Consider the following 18,309-nt stretch of genomic DNA (forward strand, 5'->3'; position numbering starts at 1 on the left):
AAGCCTCTGGGCTTGTACTCTCTGTACAACAATATTTCAGCTATGCCAGTAGGTGAGAATGATTATAAAAATCCTGGGTGGACAGGTTAGCCCATGAGCATCCCATCATGTGTTTCTGCCTGATATAGCACCAGAATCATTTTCCCATGAGGTTTTGGATGTGGCCAAAGCCAGGAAGCACAGCAGGCAGGTTCAAGCAGATTTCCTGTCCATGAGTGCTAATTAGTGCTGCTGACCTCAGTGGGACACCAGGATTTTTCTAGTTTATTCAGCAGCATGTGAGGTTCTCTCTACCTGGCCCTAATTAGTGCAGGCACTAGTGGCCAAACTGGTATTCAGAAGACAAAATCCTGTCCCTCCCTGTTTGGGATCTGACGAGCTCATTTGAAGTGATGGGTTAACAAATTGAATCTAGAACTTCCTTTCAAATACAGTGCCTGTCCCAAAAACATTACAAGTTAATCCAGATACTTCGATCCCTTTAGCTTCACAAAGCTCCTGCAATCCTGCCTCTCCACTTTACATATGACTGAGATTCCTCAGTACTTAAACACCAGTACTTTCTGATGGAACTTTAGAGAACATTGCTAAACATTTTAGTGTAAGCCAAGCCCAATATATCTTGCCGAACAAAAGTAAAGCTTTAAAATTTGGGAACTTCAGTGAAAATAGAGCTAAAATGATTAAATGCTGTATCTAGAGTTGGGCAGAACTGCTGCAAATGCAGTGAAATAGTGGGAGCTTTCAGCAGAAGGATCCTGAAAGTCACATCTAGCTAGTTTTAGAGGGAAAAAAATGTGGTACAGAAGATGTAAAGCACAGAAAGGATGTATTTTCCTTCACTCTTCTACCAGTGTGCCAGAAAGACCAAAGGTCAGGTTTTCAGGAGAACACTGTGTTCACTAACTCTAATTTAATTATCTACCTAAGCAGCCATGTTTGCAAATGGCTAAGCACCAAGCTGCTCCCATGGAAACCACATCAGGTGCAAGCATGTTTAAAGGCACATCTGGCTTAAATACCTATACAACAGTTTTCGAATGCAGAGACCTTCTAATATTTGGAATTATTGGTTCTGAGAACTCGAAGAAATCAGCATATGAATTTCTTGCAGCAGTTCCTAGTGGTTCTTTGACTCTTCTAAACTTATTGCCAAAGAGGTGGAAAAACTGGCTTGCATAAGATTTGGATGGTGATTTTTTTGATAAAGAAATCTTGAGAGGAAAAGAAGTCAGTAATTTAGAGACTCATCCAGAAAGTTACCAGCTCAGCGCTCATAGACAAGTTTTTTCTGGGAAATCCCAGGAGTGCCAACCACCATCTTCAGAATAAGAAGTCTATCTTAAAAATCACAGGGATTTCTTCTTCCTAAAATTACAAAACTGTGGTTCTCCACCTGATTTCCAGGTTTTTACAGAGCAGTAATTCAAGGTTTCAAATTTGTCTTCCAAACACTCATTTCCAACCCCTCCATTTCCAGCATATGGAGGAGGAAACTCCAAACGCACTGAGTATCATGAGGCTGTGAGAATTGGCAACCCTGTTATCAGGGTGTTGCTATCAAGGCCAAATCCATAGGAATGACCTTGAAATAAAGGCCCTATTGTCTCTCACCTGCTCTTCAGTCTGTCCAACCCCCCCAAAACTTGACAATTGGAATAGGATGCTGGGCTGTTTGGAAAGAGATTAAATTGTTCACAGCTGCCTGGGAATTAACAAACTTCCTCCTCTTTCCGGTGGAATGCAGCATATTTCTGAGCCAGGTGAAGGATACCATGTGAGGTTCTTGGAGGACCTGGAGTTGGCACAAAGAACAGCATTTTCAAGTCTGCACATATATCTGAGTTACCAGGGCTCAATAATAATTTTCTGGCAGATTAGTCCTGCCCTACAGCAGGTTTCTATGATCACTAAAGCCAGAAAGAAAGCAATGGGTCTGGATTTCACACTTTATATCCTTCCACACTGAAGCTTTGATTTTATAAACTGCTTTTTTTCCTTTGACACCAGTCAGCAAGAGCGAGTCAGAGAATACACAGGTAAACAGCAGAGTAAACTGTAGGGACGGGTCATTAACAGGCCAAGTGACACACTCATAACTTGGAGGATATCATTCAGAATAACTTGATAAACCTTTGCCAAGATTGCTGATGGAGAGACTGTGCACTGCAAATTGCAAATGTGACCTTGTTTTGTCCAAGGCAAAAGAAGAACTTACAGGGTTTTTCTTGTTTATTTTAACAGGGCTCATTGATCCTAAAACCCAGGGTCTTTATTAGCAAATAACTACCTGCTTGTAATTAAATAATTCAGTCCATGAATGTGCAAAGTGTTGGCTCTGAGGGCTTTAAAATGATTTTTCTTTATTTGATGACACCTTTAGTTCTGTGAAAAGAAACTGAATTTTAGCCTTGATCTTCAAATAAGGAAACATTGAATGAAGCCCAGCTTAATCTTTCATGGATGGGAAAAGGCAAGGCTATTCAAAGCAAAGTACAACTCGGGGATGGACAAAAAATTTTGCACTTAAGCATTCTTAACAGTTGTAGAAGAGGTTTTTTTAAATGCCAAACTCTAACAATATACTGATGCTTACAAACTGTTAGAAGGTATTTTTCATCTGTTTTAGTATTAGCTGCTACTGAAAAAACAAGAGGTACATCCAATGCATCCAGTCTTTCACTAAACTGTGTAAGTTTTCTTTATCTTAACTCTGAACCATTTCAGGTTTTTCTACTTCTCCAGGCTTTACTGTCTATAACTTAAAATACAGGTGCAAACTGCAAAGAGACCTTTCAGGTCTCTTTTACTTCATGGCCTCTGGCTTTAAACCTCAAATGAAAGTCCTGACAATATCCTGAAGATTTCCCCACAATTTTTACCTGAAATCCCATACACTAGCAACATTTAGTTTATGAGAGGCCTTTTGCATAAAGGACCGGTCAAATAAAAATCAGTATGCAAATTTTCTTTATCTATTAATATTCTACCACATGTTCTACCACTTTTTTCTTGCTATGAATCAAATCACTCTCTGATAAAGGATGTGACAGGGGCTGGCAGTAAACGTGCTATACCTTTTTATCCCTGTACTCTTCTTCCATATGACCTATGAATTTATTCCCTTCTACTCAAATGCTGCTTTACAAGTGAGTGTAACCTGTGATGCAGATCTCATTTAGACGGTTTCTGTGTGTTCAGATCTCAAGGGATAACTAAAGATGCTTTAGCATCTCACACATAGAGAAGGGAATGTGGCATTCTATTACTAGGGCCAGAAAACATCATGACCAGATAATGTTTGAAAAGAAAATAGGTGCAAAAATTGCACAGGTCAGATTTGCAAACTTCATATGAAAGAAAATGGAGGGAGAATGAAGGGGAGGCGTACAAAAATTAAGAGAGTTGTGTTTAATTTTAAGTACTGCTTCAGCAACAGAAAGGTGGGTCTGGGTGACAGCCAGAGAAGGGCTCTGACACTGTTTTAACAGTATGGTTACACCCTCTGTGGGCTTCGTTTGAACTCACTCAGTTTTAAAGTTGCTTAAACTGGGTTTGTGTCAACCCAGCTGAGATAACTCAATTGAGAAAAGAAAATCCAAGTAGACAGACCATTGGTACTGGGGGTTTTGCTACATAAATACCTGAAAAGGAATTTCCAAATTCACTATGACACAGACATAATACTGGTGGAAAAGGGGAATAATCAGTTTATTTCAGTCACTAAGTCAAAACAAAAGTATATTGACAGTGAATTCATGGTATAAAGAGGCTTTAAAGCCACTAGCCGATGGTCAGTGGAAGATTCCTTTTGCAGGCTGCACTGAAGGCCAGCTGTTGCCCTATCCCTTAAGGACCCCCAGCTCTGAGAAAAGCCTGGTGTGAGTAAGTTGTGCGTGGTGTAAAGCCCTACCTCTGGCTCTACACAGCAATGGGCGCTCAGCATACCTCATGGCAACACAGAAGCTTCAGGTCACGCAGTGGGGACAGAAAAAGCAAACGATAAAATCATGCAGAACAGAAACAAGGTGGAAAGTGCATTTCTTCAGAATCTCATTACATTACATTTTCATTAAATTGTAAGAACTCCGGTTTTTTTCTTGCTTTTTTCTTAAAGGAATGTTTAAGGAGCCTTCTCAGCCAGACCCTGTTGTCATATAACACTCACACCTCCCTGCATTTCTAAACTTCTTCCAGGCCAGTGTGACTTCCAGCCTGAACTTTTAGTTCAAAATAAAGTTTTATAGGAGGATTATGGACAAAAAGTAGGATTTCAAGAACTACATATCCAATACAGCATTAATTTATGTAGTAATTAAGTATTTCGTAGTACTAAAAACACTGTATAAAGTGAAAACTTGTACTTACACAGACCTACACCACCTATAAACAGGGCTTTGTGGTTTCACAGGGATCTCTCTTTGGAGGTTCCCTTCTTGAGTTACTGGATTGGTCCTTCTAAATTTCCCTCCCCTCCATGTAGAATTTATGGACCCAGCTGAAAAGGACTAAAAACTAACTTAAATTGTCAGCCTGGATGGAAAGAGCTCTTTCTCTCCACACAGGATAAATGTTACGCAATTAACATGCCAGGTTGCTCAGTGTCAGTAGTTCATAGAAATGACGACAACTGCTACAGCAACTATAACCAGCTACTGCTGTGCCACCCGGACCAGCCAATTTGTTTCAAGTGCCCTCATCACCACAGAAGCAAAAACAAACATAAACTGAAACACAGCTAAATAAAACATTAATATATCTCCTGGCAACTTACCTCCAGCACATTTTAAAAGACCCTTGAAATCTTTATGCAGTGCAATGCAATTTATTACCTGTCTCTCTCCAAGCTGTCTGACAACATAGCTCTTCTATATTTTTGGAAGCAAAAATGCTCCAGCTGCTTGACTCTGAAAATAATGATAATTCCTGAAGTCTTGACTTTTAATTTGCCAAGCAGTAAACGCATGCTTTCTTACAAAGATGATGACTCAGTTTTTCTCTGGTTTGTTTTGAAAAAGGAGCAATCAGGAAACAAATCATGGCCTCAGCAACAAAAATATTGCTTTTGTAAAAGAAAAAAAAAAAGCAGTCAAGTGACTAACGGCAAATACCTGTGGGGAAAAAAAGTATGAGCATACTTTGGAAATGCGCTTTCGATTGGCACTGTGGAGCTTCATGAGGGGGCTGGTTTGATGCTACCTTCACGTTTCACAACTTGTCAATAGCAGCTGGTGCTTTGATATGAGCAGTTACCGCTAACATTTCATAATATGACAATCTAAGAGGTGAAATAGCTTTTGTATTTTAAAATTCATTAAGAAGAGCTGCAACTTAGCACTGATGGATTACTTTCCTAAATCAATGTCTCCTCTGTTGAGTTATATAAAACCATTTAATTGCCATGCAGACAGGAGATGCTAACTTGAAAAAGCAAAATTTAAAATAAAAGAGATTTAAAATCTATTATAGCACATTATATGTCAGCATCAGCTGTCCCTAGTATCAAGAAGTGATGGAACAACTAGAAATATCATATACACAAGTAAAGGAATAAAATTAAAATTGAATTAGCATTTTGAAGCCACAGTTCTCAAATGCTAAAAAAGCTTATCTCAAAACTGCATGTTTCTGGGTGGGAGAAGGATTTCTAGGACATGCTTTTTTCCTAAGTGAATTTTCCAAGAGTCCTAGTGTTATTTGCCTTCTAGTTCTGTAGTGTCAATATAGATTTCTCATACCAATTTCGTCATAGCCTGCTTCTACAGCGAGAATATCTTGTGTTTGGAAAACATATTAACACATTTTAAGAACATGTTTATTGCATTTAAACTAACAGTAAAAGTATACATGGAGAAAATGTCATTTTCTTAAAAAGATGCCATGTGGTCAGCCTTAGGGTTAACCAACAAGGTTGTTTTAAGCACTGTTTTTAAAAATATTTTCTAGGTGCCTAGACTGGATCCTGGGGAGCAACTGGGAGAAACCCAGTGGATTCTCTTTGCTTCTTGGCTTTTGGGGGATATTCCAGTTTACTTCCTAATGAAGCTTCATGATGAAACACCTACCAAGAAACACCAAACCAGTAAGGCTTAGGTGTCTGTAAGTGAAATAACCTCTTATAGAGGCTACAGAAGTAGCCTATGTTAGTCTGAAGGAGAATAAGGCTGTGGAGACCTTTAGCACAATAGTCAGGTTGTCAAAGAGCACAGCTCTAGCAGGCTCTCTGCTTGCCAGGAAAGAGATGAAGGGCCAGGGGGAAGAATAGCTTAAAAAAGAAGTGAGGAAAGGCCTGAAATTATTTGGTAACATGGTTACAAGCATTACCTCTATTGTAAAACAACTGATTCATGGAGAAGGTTTTTTGGGTTTGGTTTTTAAGCTGGAATGTTTATTCTGTGGTGTATGAACTGATCTCCAGGTATACAGAAGGAAGGATAATCCAGTCCAGGGTTGCAACCCTAGTGGGGCAGGTGCATCATTAGTGTTCTGTGGGTATTACATCTTCTTTACTGACAGCAGTAATAAAATGTATTCTCCAAGTGTGGACAGGACCTATATGAGAATCAGCCAAAAACCTTGAGTCCTAGAGGAGAAGCTGTCTATGCCTGCACGGAGCTCTCAGCAGGATAAAACTTTGATTAGTGACATGGAGGGTGGAGTGGATGTAAGTTTAATGTTATTATGCCAGCTTGCATTAGACAGCCTTGTGCAACTCTGGCAGTTTCGGAATGCAGTTTGATTACCTTGTCTAGCTTGAGAGCCTGAACAATAGGATTTAAACTTCTGGAATACACCTGACTAGGCTAAATCTTATCTTTAGGAATGTAGGCAGGTAAGTTAACATATATATATATGATTAATTTTCATATACATATATATACACATACACACACATATATACAGATAGGTTATATAGGTATATATACACCTTAAGCGGGTGGCTTCCCAGTTCTGGGCACCTGCAGCACACTGAACACCTCACTTGCTACTCTCTGAATTCCCCCTGGCTGCTGAGGTGCTTCCAATTGATGTGTGTAATATGGATGCTTCGTATACATTTTTCCCCTCCAACCTCACTGCAAGTTCTTTATGTCCTTTATACTTACTAGTAGTATACTGGGCTCCATATTCATCTCCAAGTCTGTCAACATAGTTCACCTCCTGTAATCAGGAAATGGTGATTAAATGAACATCCAAGTACAGAAGCTGTCAACCTGGTGTTCATCTTTTCTAAAGTTAAAAACCCCAAATGTTCAACTACCTTTTGCACTTATGTGGCTCTGAAAAGCTCTTCTTAAAAAAAAGAAAGTGGCTTCGTCTCTCCTATGATCTGAAGACAGAATCAAGTTCAAAGGTCAATACCAATCACGTCATGTTTAGCATTTATGGGAACAATAAAGAGGAAAAAAAAAAAAAAAAGATCTCCGTTGAGAAGGTGTGTGCTGCAAGCTCTGCGGTTCTCTGTCTTCTGGGGTGGGTTGCTACAACTCCTAAAAGGAGCTTGTCTGGGGCGTTTGGATTTTAACCACAATAAGGCTTTGCTGCTTTTAGCTATGGTTCAGCATCTGGTCCATCTCGTTGGAAGCTCTTTGAGACTTTGTTTCAAAGTTGCAGATAGGGTATGACAGGGGAAAAATGTTATTTATATCCTCTTTATGTGCATAGGAAAAAATTATCTAGAATGAATATATATATGCCATTGACCTGAGCGGGAACATAATCCGCTCTCAAACTACAGAGTGAACACAACTTCTTTAGTGCGTGCAGCGTCTTTGACCTCCGTGTAATTACTTCAGGCTTACATCAATATAACAGTGCCGGGTTTCTTTTCAATTATTTTCTGGGAGTGGCAAGCTCTCTGCCCGGAGTGCTTATTTGTTTCGAATTGGCCTAATTTGCTGAACAATTTGCGCATCCTTTCTCCGGGATCCCACGTTTGCCCGGACGGCAAGGGCTGGGGCTGGGGCTGCCCCAGACCCCCGGTCCGTGGCCGCCGGCGTCCGCCCCGGGGGGCAGCCCGGCACCGAGCCCCCTCCAAGGCAGCCACAACGGCAGGGGCCCGGCGCTGAACTATTGCCTACGGATGAGTAAGCAGCAAATGTGGGTTATAACTACGGCCAGCAGCTCTGCAATTAAGGCGATAATTTCAGGTGTAGCCAGTAGTTGTAATGAATATTTATTTCAACGTACCAAATAAAAGAAATGGCCCGGTTGGGCGGCAAGGGGAGGTCTGTGGGTATTTGGTTTGTGTAGTGCGGGGAGCTGGCAAGGCACGGCACGGCTGCTTCGCCCTGTCCCGGGTGGGACAGGGCTTGTGCCCTCCGTCCGGAGCCCATCCCGGCAAAGGGCCCTTCCCGGGAAGGAGGGGCGAGGCGGTGGGCTGCGGCACCGCTGGGTACGGCTTCCCCGGGGCAGAGCCGGGCGGCGGGCAAGGGCTGTACGGCGGCGCGCACGGGGTGGGGGGCGCGGAGCCGACGGAGGGCAGGGCTGGGGCTCCGCGCCGGCTTCCTCGGGGGCTCCCCCTCTGCGAGACACCCCACAGAGCGGCCTCGCCGGGTCCGGCGGCTCCGGACCCCGTGCTCGCCGGCGTGGTTGCGGGAGACCCCTCGGTTTTCTCCCCGCCGCGGAAGGGGCTATCTGAGGGGGAAGCCGGGCGCCCGGGGAGGCAGCGGCGGCACGGGGGGCCGAGGGCCTTCCAGCTGCCCTCAAGGCTGCAGCCGCAGCGAGCCAGAGGGCCGCCCGCGGCGCCCGGCAGCCCCCCGAGTGCTAATTTCTCCCTCTCTGCAGCCAACCTCGCCGGCGCTCCCGCAAGCGGAGCGAGCGCCGCGGCTACCAACTGGCTCTTCCCGGGCGGGCTCCGAGCCGCACGGATGCAAAGCCCCGCGCAGCCGCCTCCTCCCGAGCCCCTCGACCGAAATCCAGGCGCCTGGCTAAAGGTGCGAGGCCGGCGACGAGCGGTGCCGCGGGAGCCGGGGCCGCCCGCGCTCCGGTAGCATCCTGCCGGGGTAGAGCCGTGCTGCCGGACAAGCACAGCCCGAGTTTTTTGGGTGGGGTTTTTTCTTTCCTATGCTTGTTTGTAAGTTACTGTGAAATGAGGACGTGCGAGGGTCCAGGAGGTGCGAGGCGTGCCGACCTCTGTCCCAGCTGCTTGGTGGCAGTCGGTCGCCACCGAGAGCGCCGCTCCGCACACAGAGTGCCTTGTTATTTTGGGGTTTTTTGGGGGGATGGGGAGGCGGGACGGGCGCCGGAGGCGGGGGGGAACCGCCGGGCCGGGCCGTCCGCCCCGGCCCGGCGGGTCCCCCCACCCCCGGCGCCCATCTCCGTTGCTCGACGGGACGGACCCGAGGTGAACGGCGGGCGCGGTAAGTACCGCTCCCTTCCCCGCGGTTCCCCCTTGGCGCGGCGCAGCCTCCTCCCCATCCATCCCAACCCCTCCCGCCCCTTCCCCGCCGCCGCCACTGGGAGCGCGGCCCCTTTAAGAGCCCGGCTTTGCCTCCCGGTAGCTGAAGGTCATTAAAACACAAAAGCGCTCCAGCGCTGCGGTCCAATATAGCGCATGCGCCCTGCCCGAGGACTGGCAGGGAGACGGCAATATGGCGAGAATGCCTGGCAGCGGCGGCGGAGAGTGGAGCGGCGGCGGGGGAGGCGGAGGCGGCGGTGGGAACAATGCGGGGGACCGGCCGCCCGGCCGCGGCGTCGCCCCCCGCCCGCACCGCTACTGCAGCGCCGGCGAGGAGGAGGAGGGCGAGGAGGAGGATGAGATCCAGGAGGTGCAGATAACGGGGTACGAGGAGGAGGAGGAGGAGGAGGAGGACGGAGCCGATGGGGGGCTGCTGCTGGACGAGGAGGAGGAGGAGGAAGAGGACATGGGTCTGGAGTGGGACGGCGAGGAGGAGACGGAGCCGCTGCCGCCCGCCCCGGGCCGTACGCCGGGCGGCAGCGGCGTCGGCGTCGGGGCGGCCCCGGGGGGCGCTGCGGCGGCTGCCCCGGGGGGCGGCGGCGGCGGCGGCCCCGGGGGGACGGTGGAGGACGCGGAGCTGGAGGCGGCCCTGCTGCTGCAGCGGCCGGAGCGGGCGCGGCTGAGCGAGAACACGCGGCTGGCCACCCGCTACGCCGTGCGCATCTTCCGCGAGTACCTGAGCGAGAAGGCGCAGAGCCCCGACTTCGAGACGATGGACAAGGGGGCGCTCTGCCGGGTCCTGCGCTCCTTCTACGCCGAGGCGCGCTCCAAGAGCGGGCAGCTCTACTCCAAGTCCTCCCTCATCAGCATCCGCAGCTCCCTCAACCGCTACCTCAACGAGCCGCCCTACTGCCGCACCCTCGACCTCACCAAGGACCCCGAGCTCCGCGCCGCCAACCTCACCCTGGCCGCCGTCATCCGCAAGCTGGAGGAGCAGGGTGCCGGGCCGGTGGTGCAGAAGCAGGCCATCACCCGCGCCGACCTCCGCAAGCTCTACACCTGCAGCGTCTTCAGCACCCAGAGCCCCTTCGGGCTCCTCAACAAGGTCTGGTTCGAGACCTGCATGTACTTTTGCACCCGGGGCCGGGAGAACCAGCGGGAGCTGGAGGAGGACTCCTTCGGGCTGGCCGTGGATGAGGATGGGCGCAAGTTTGTCTACTTCAAGGCGCTGGGGCCCTACCACAAGTCGCGCTCGTCCTCCTGGAGCAAGAAGCGGGCGGAAAGCAGCGATGAGGAGAACCTGCCCCGCATGTATGAGACTGGGACTGAGTTCTGCCCCTATGCCAGCTTTGTCAAGTACCTCTCCAAGCGCAACCCCCTCTGCAAGGCCTTCTTCCAGCGCCCACGGGACCACTGCAGTGAGGGCGATATCACCTGGTACGAGAACAAGGCCATCGGCAAGAACCTCCTGGGCACCCGCATGCAGATGCTCTCCAAGGCAGCCAAGCTCTCCAAGACCTACACCAACCACTGCATCGGCGCTGTCTCCATCGCTACCCTCAACAGCATCGCTGGCATCGGCACCAAGCTGGAGGGACCACAGCCACCACACCACCACCCCCCTCACCACCACCACCACCACCACCTCCTCCACCACCCCACCGGCGGGGGCTGCTACACCCCTGCTGCCCTGAATGGTGGACCACGGGCCCGGCCACCCGCCACCAACCCCTATGTGCTGCCCAAAGACGGTGATGCTGCGCCAGTGAAGGCAGAAGTGGCCGCGGTGGCCCCGGCCAAGCGGGCACTCTACGAGGCAGTGTTCCCGGCGGGGGCCGCAGCCGGTGGTGACGCATGCGGACCCTCCGCCTCCCCCAAAAGATTCTGCCGCCGCCCCGCTGAGCCCCTGGACGCTGCCGCGCCTGCCGTGGTGGTGGTCTCAGTGAAACACGACCCCCTGCCTCACCTCCTCCCTGAAGCCAATGGGCACAGAAGCACCACCTCACCCACAGTAGTTTCACCTGCTATTGTTTCCCCCACACAGGTAACTGGAAAAAGAAAAAAGAAAGAAGGAGAAAAAAACCCCAAACAGGTGGCACCCCTGCACCCTGTCCCACATAGCCCCCACTGCACCCCTCCTTTCTTCCCCACCGCTCCCAAGGCTGGCCACCGATACACACTGCCAGCCCCGGGGTGCCTCCTGGGGTGACTCACTGTTCAGGCACCCAACGAGCCCTGTTGCGAGTTATCCAACTTCCTCGCCCCCCAGTTTCCTCACCCCCCCCCACCCCCGCCACCGGTCTGGTGGCCACTGGCTTGCCTGCGTGCCGGTGGGTCAGATGCGAGAGGTGCCTGGGTGCTGCCATGCGCCCCCTCGGCGGCAGCACTGATGGCTGCCCTGCAGGCTCTCTCTTTCCCTCCTTTTTCTTTCTTTCCCCCTTTTTTTCTTTATCTTTTTGCGGGCGATGTGAGTTACGGGCCAAAATCGTAGATAAGGGCATCAGGTATCATTAGTGTGTGTGGTGTTCTTGATGTGCTAATGAACTATTTGAATAACCTCAAATGCAGGAAACAGCCGGGAGAATACTCAATTACACACTAGTAATGAGGGTGTAATTTTAAACTTCAGAAGTTAACAAGAGGGTTAATATGGCAATTGCATTCATCTTGTATTTGTTTATTTAAAATTGCTCTGTTTCCTGGCAGTGATCCTCTTCTTTTTTTTTCTTTTTTTCTTTTTTCTTTTTTTCTTTTCTTTTTTTTTTTTTTTTTTTTTAATAAGGCAAATTGGCTTTAGTTGCGTTAGTTACCATAGTGGCGAAATATACAGTAAGAGCACAATTAAACGGGTTTAGGTGCAGCTGAACTGTGGAACGAGCCCAAGTTCATTAGATGTGTTGCGTTGAGGTAAAGCAGTCTTGTCAAAAACGCGGTTGAGCTGTGCCTTAATGCGTGCCTTGGGGACCCCTTCTGCTGTGCGCCGGCACAGTGCTGGTGCCTGCTCCCCATCCCCTCCGACAGGACCTTCATCTTGGGGTGTCTGAGCGCCGGAGCTTAATCACTTCAATTAAAGACTCGCTGCACCTCTGCAATTGGCTTGAAGTTTGGATGTCATTCTAACTCAGTCTGTGAAGCGTATGCAGTTGCGTTGCGCCCCATAAAATACCACGTTTCAGGCAAGAACTTCACTGCTGGCTGCCCTGCACGGTTACAAAACTCTCCTGACATTCTTGTGTCAAGTAATAACAGGGATCGCGGCTGTCAGCCCCAGAGCGCGGCGCTGGGCGGGCACAGGTATATGACATGCCTGAGCTGTTTCCCAAGTGGAAATACCAGTTCTGGACAGACTGACCCTTTCAAAGAGTTTGCCAGCTAATCAACCCGCCTGAAGGCTGATTGGGGGGAGGGAGAGTGAGGCTTCCAGTGAATGCCTGCATAAACCTCTATGTTCTTTAGAATACCTGTGACCTCTCCTTTCTAGCAGGGGCTTTTTTTTTTGGACCACTTCAGTGCAGTACTGTAGTTTGATCTCTTGCTGTGCGTATCTGGTGTCTCTGAATGGCTTAGAGGCTTGATTATGTGCAGATAATGTTTTTGTTCTAGCTCATTATTTCAGGTATAAGCTGGCGCTCTTCGCTGTATTTAACCCTAGACTCCTCTTTGCCTCACTTTTAATGACCTTGAAAGTAATTTTGAAACTTCAGGCATAGTTTAGCACTTTTAGGGCAGCAGTGCACACGAATATGGGAAGGGGAAGAGCAGTTCTGATCCAGTTAGCAGTAACGGCGTATGCGTGCCTTTAACCTGTTAAATGAGGTGTCTTGGTACCTTCAGTCACCAGGCTGGAGACCTTGATCTCTACCCCAGCCCACAAATCTCTTCACACTTGCATAAAGCTTAGGCGACGAGAAATCCAGCTGCTGTACTGTTTGTTGCAGAGCTGTGCTTCCTATGTGAAGCATTTGGAGCTGTAATTCTCATTAGTGGCGGACTATGGGGAGAAAAGGAGAAATATCTGAAATAGATTACAGAGTACACAGGCATGCGCTGTTTTCTTAAGTGTATCAAGAAAATGAGCAATCAGCAAGGATACTAGACAGTGTGAGGTTTTTGCAGCAATTACATGGAAGTGTTCATTGCCGTTCACAGTTTAATGAGCAAAACAAGCTGCCCAGCCACTTTTGTAGTTGAATCTTGCCTTTTCTTCAAAACTCATTAATTTAAGTCTTTAGGAGAAGGAAAATTCTCTATTTTTTTTGTCTTTTTAATTGCCGATTCTTGTCATCAGTTTTAACTTACACACTTTCTCTGGGATGTGACAAAACGAAAAAAATACAGGCTGTGGAACAGATTTCCTTGGGAGAATGTTAATGCTAAACTTTCTCTCCTTAGCTACATTTTATAATAGTTACACTAACCGAGGTTCAGGGCATTTCCTGGGGAAATTAATGACTGGCTGGGGTTAATGGCCCAAGGCATTGCCTGAAGCCATCGACTCTCCCAGCCAGTCATTAATCCCCAGGAAATGCCCCGGCCTTCAATCGTTATTGCTTAATTATAAACAAAGACTTTCCAGGCCATTTTACTGAATGCATCTCATCAAGTAACGTGACACTAAATTCCGCTGTTGACAAATATTACTGATTCCTGGAAGACATGAAAGTCCTAAGTTTGTCGTTTATTGGTTGTCTTTGTAATTATTCTTCCAGGGAAGGATTTTGCTGACCTCATGAACTTGGTGAAAAAATGGTAGTGTGATGAGTGGTTTTCTTAGCATCTCTATACTACGTGCATGCATGCCCCCCCGCCTCCCCCCCCCCCCCCTTCCCGTTTTTATAGCATTGATAGCATTAAGCAAGGTATGGAAAAGGTTAAATGAGGGCACCAAATGGGATATCTTCGATTTGCAGTGGCTACAAACTTTAGGTGTAAAGAGTCTGAGTGAGGATATTAGTTTTATGCTTGTCTGTCGTGGTTGCTGCCGCCTTTTGTTTTAGCAAGATGTCTTTTCAACACTGGGTTTGTAGGAGCCTCCTCCAGAGCTAAGGAAAGGTACATTTAACATACTGTCTTGATCCAGCTATTGTTTTAGGTTGCAACCTTGAGACCAGCATTTATAGCAGGGGTCCTCACACTTTTTAACCAGGGGGCCGGCGCGCGGATGCAGTGGCAGGCAGCCATCTGCGGCTGCTTGGTTTCCCCCCACAACCCCCGGCGGGGGGGGGGCAGGGGGTTCTGTAAATACCGGGGGCCGGATTGAGGACCCTGGGGGGCCATATCCAGCCCGCGGGCCATAGTTTGAGGACCCCTGATTTATAGCGTGTATTTTAGAGCATACAGCACTGTGCCACCATGGCACAACTTTCTTTTCAGTCCTTATTTGCTCTGAACTGTAGCAATTTTCCTGCTACTGACAGCAGTACTTCAGTTCAAGCTGATGACAGAGGGATGTAATTTGGCTGTTGTTTGTCTCTCACGTTACTGAAAGATGAACAATAGCTAAAGTTTAAGCTTTTGATGCTACAATGTGATGGTGGCTGTTGAGATTTATAGATGTGGTACATGCTGAACTTCCTACAGTAGTAATAACCAAAAATAGGTGTAGGAAAATACTGGCAAATGCCATGAGTGAGGAGAGTTGGCATGTCATGTGAAAATGCTTCTGTTACATTGGTTCTCTAACTCAGTCAGGTTTCTCTGGGCTGCTTGTAAAGAGTTTCATCAGCTGTTATCTACCAAACACTCCGTCATTAAAACATGAGCCACGTGCATTTGTCTTAGCTGTTCCAGGGAATCCTTAAACATTTTTTCACTCATGCTTTAAAGTCAGAGCTGCCCTTTCTGTTTTCTTTTTATCTGGCACATGTCTCTTCATTGCCTTCTGCTCTCTTTGAAGGGCTTGCTTTGACCAGAACCAGAAATCTACTTCTGGCTGCAGGTTTTGCAAAAGGAGGCAAAACAGTAGCACATGACAAATACAAGTAGACAGCAGGCACAACTGAGAACAAATCAAAGTAACTATTAAGTTACTCTAGCTCTTTTTACTCTTTGTTTTTGGAGGTGGATAAGAATCTTTCTACTTGATCCTTGATCTGGGGACATCCTGCACTTCCATAAAATGGCCACAAAAAGGGCTTCCGTTCTGTACAAATATTTGTAGTACTCTGATCAGAGTCATCGCTAGACTTTTTCCAAGTATACAGAGTAGGAGAACTCATCAGACAGCTTCAGGGAAGGGTGCTTAGGATGGCAGCTTTAGGATACTAGGCTTTATTTCGATACAGATAATAGATGGGGCAATATCCTTATCTTAAAGGCTTAAAGTACAGTAGCTATTAAGACTGATGACTGCTAAGTGCCTTGTTAGTTCTTGTGACAGTACTTCTGTTGATCTAGTTTCAGAGGTTAGTACTGGCTGCCCTACTGCCTAGTTAGTGCCATCCTCTTTGATTAATGGATTATCCCAGGCTGCGAGAAAATCCAGGATTTACTTAGTGTCTTATTTAAAAGAATCACTGAGGCTGAAATCTTAAAATGTGAAGGTTAAAAGAACTTTTAACCTACAGTTAAAGAAACTACCTACCTTAGAGGCTACTGTTTGTTTCTTTGTGGTTGTTTGTGGTTTTTTTTAGTGGGAAAGGTTTTAGTCTTCTGCTAAGTTAGAGATGTGTAAAGTGATTAACTGTAGAAGGGACCTATTGTACCTGACAGTCATCAGAATTGCTTTGAAATCATCGGGAGGCAGGGGATAGGTTAGCAGGGGTGTCAAATATGGTCCCCAAAGACAGCTTTCTTATCAATCTCCATAGCGAAACACATGAATCCTGGCTATTGCTCTCTTCTGTAAAAGTCAGTGTTGTTTGTAACTAAGTGCTTCTAAAGATCATTGAACAGAGATGGGTGTTTTTTTGAAGACAGTAGGATATCCCGGGCTATGTTCCTTATAACTAACATGAGGTTTGGTAGGCATGTGAATGTTTCCCAAGATGAGTACAAGAAAAGCAGAACAGAGATTAAGCTTAGTGATCTCGTATACAGCTTTGGGAGCAGTGTATGCACTGGAAGGAATGAAGGGAACTGCTTGTTCTGTCCTAGACTGAAGTTTGTCCATTTTGGATCAGCTGTTGGGGAGGAAATTGATTTAATGTGACTCAGGAGAGTGTTTTACAGATGTGAGAATGGTGTTTCGATACACACGTTTAGAATTGTGGTTATGAAGTTTGAAGTCCAATACTGTCTTTGCAGGTCCTCTTAGTTGCATTGGCATGATATATTGGAGGTACCAAATTTTGTAACTATTTCAGATGGTGATTTCTTCCACTATTACTTTCATTTTCAATATATTTTTACTTTCTAGAAATTAAACTCCTTTCATTTGGTTGCATCATGTGAGCTAGTCTGAAAATTTCCTTGGTCCAGCCTTCGGTGACGGTAAGAATGCAAGAGGCGATCCATTTTGTATAACTCAAATGAAGATGACCTTTTTAGTACAATTGGGAGGAAAAAACAGCATCATTGAAGCACTGCTGTATTTTGACACTTTAGAAAATTCTATTGAATCTGAAATGACTATGTTGGTACTATTCCTCTGTGCACATCAAAGATAAAATGCACAAATGTAAAGGCAGCAGAGAGCTGCTTTTTTTTTTTTTAACAGAAAGTCTTCTGTGATTATCCTGTAAAAGATTTCCCATTGCCCACTGCTCTCCTTCTAGAGAGCAAGAGATCAGAAACTGTTCAGTCTAATTGGTGAGTCTGTATGACAGTGAGCTGCCTTATTTCATGTATGGTGTAGAAATAAATGAGTGCTTAAACCCTTTGAAACACACCACTACTGCAGAAGCCATAGGCTGTAATTAAATTGAATGTGGGGTTGTATTGTCTTGTGCCCTTGGCTATAAACTTGATAACATACCATGGTACACCCACTATTGTGTTAGAAGCTGGAACCTAATTAGCGATGTTGTAGATTTTCAGTCACTTTCGAAGCCCTTCTGTTCATCTTTTTCCCCGTGTCCTCTCTTTCTTATTTTGTTTTTCTGTTTCTGAAGCAATAAATGCACCCTTCTTTTCAGAAGGAAATCATTAAGGGCATGTAGCCAAATATGTATGTGCAAGATAATTTTTTATCCAAGGGACAAGTGTTGGTAACTGCATTTTATCTGATGTAAAAGAGATTTATTAGTGTTGTGATAGTAAAAATATATAATCATGTTTCCAGGGAATGCTTTCTAAGTTTCTTCCAGGCATTTTTAGGGGGGAGTGAGGAAGGGGTTGAAACGTCTCATAATACCTTGATCTAAAAGTAACATTGGAAGACATGGGATTGAATTCTGTTGTGGTTGTTTTTTGGGGATTATCCACAAGGAAAAATGGCTCTTCTGGGCTTTTAGAAATTCACATGCTTTTGCACTCAGCCAGTTTTATTTAGTTGATCTGAAAACCTTCAAACTTGCTAAAGACTTAATCCCTAATGAGAACGAGTGCCTTTGATGTGTTCTTAATGCCATTTTTAGTTTGGAAAATAATCAAAGTTGTGGTGCACAGATGCAGGATATACATTTTAATTGCTATGCTTACCTATGCATCTCTACACTTTAGGACAGATCATTTTAATTGAATTGAAATTTAGTGAAAATTTTAAGCCCTATTCGCTTTACCAATGTATGAAAACATTTTTTTCACTGTGTACTTAGGGTACATCTGCTCCGTATAACAGTCCTGTGCATGGATACCTGAGCTAGCACCTCCTCGGGACTTCTGACTTGCTTCATGTGGTAGCTGGAGTGGTGGACTGTGCTGATGTCATTTGCGGTGTTTGTGGTACTTAAACTGCGTGATGTGTTATCATGTAGCTTTTGGCAAGGGGTATTTGCTTCTCTTCAGTGACACTAGCAGTGTGAAACTGA

General features: G+C 46.3%; 1 protein-coding gene across 4 annotated transcripts in view; it reads left to right on the plus strand.

Moving 5' to 3' along the window:
- Nucleotides 1-18,309, plus strand: part of KCTD1 (potassium channel tetramerization domain containing 1) — a 104,126-nt gene that overhangs the window by 24,426 nt on the left and 61,391 nt on the right. Inside the window, exon 1 of one of the 4 annotated variants that reach the window (XM_037381065.1) lies at nucleotides 8,546-8,936. The exons of 1 other annotated variant lie outside the window; for it this stretch is intronic. In XM_037381065.1, the coding sequence (XP_037236962.1) occupies nucleotides 8,871-8,936 (66 nt within the window). In that variant the 5' untranslated portion in view covers nucleotides 8,546-8,870. Of the gene's footprint in view, nucleotides 1-8,545; nucleotides 8,937-9,264; nucleotides 9,363-9,564; nucleotides 11,445-18,309 lie in introns of those variants that run through there. 2 more of the 4 variants (XM_037381068.1, XM_037381064.1) reach the window with 2 other exon arrangements.

This window comes from Falco rusticolus, chromosome 3 (assembly GCF_015220075.1).
Source record: "Falco rusticolus isolate bFalRus1 chromosome 3, bFalRus1.pri, whole genome shotgun sequence".
Classification (NCBI taxonomy): Eukaryota; Metazoa; Chordata; class Aves; order Falconiformes; family Falconidae; genus Falco; species Falco rusticolus.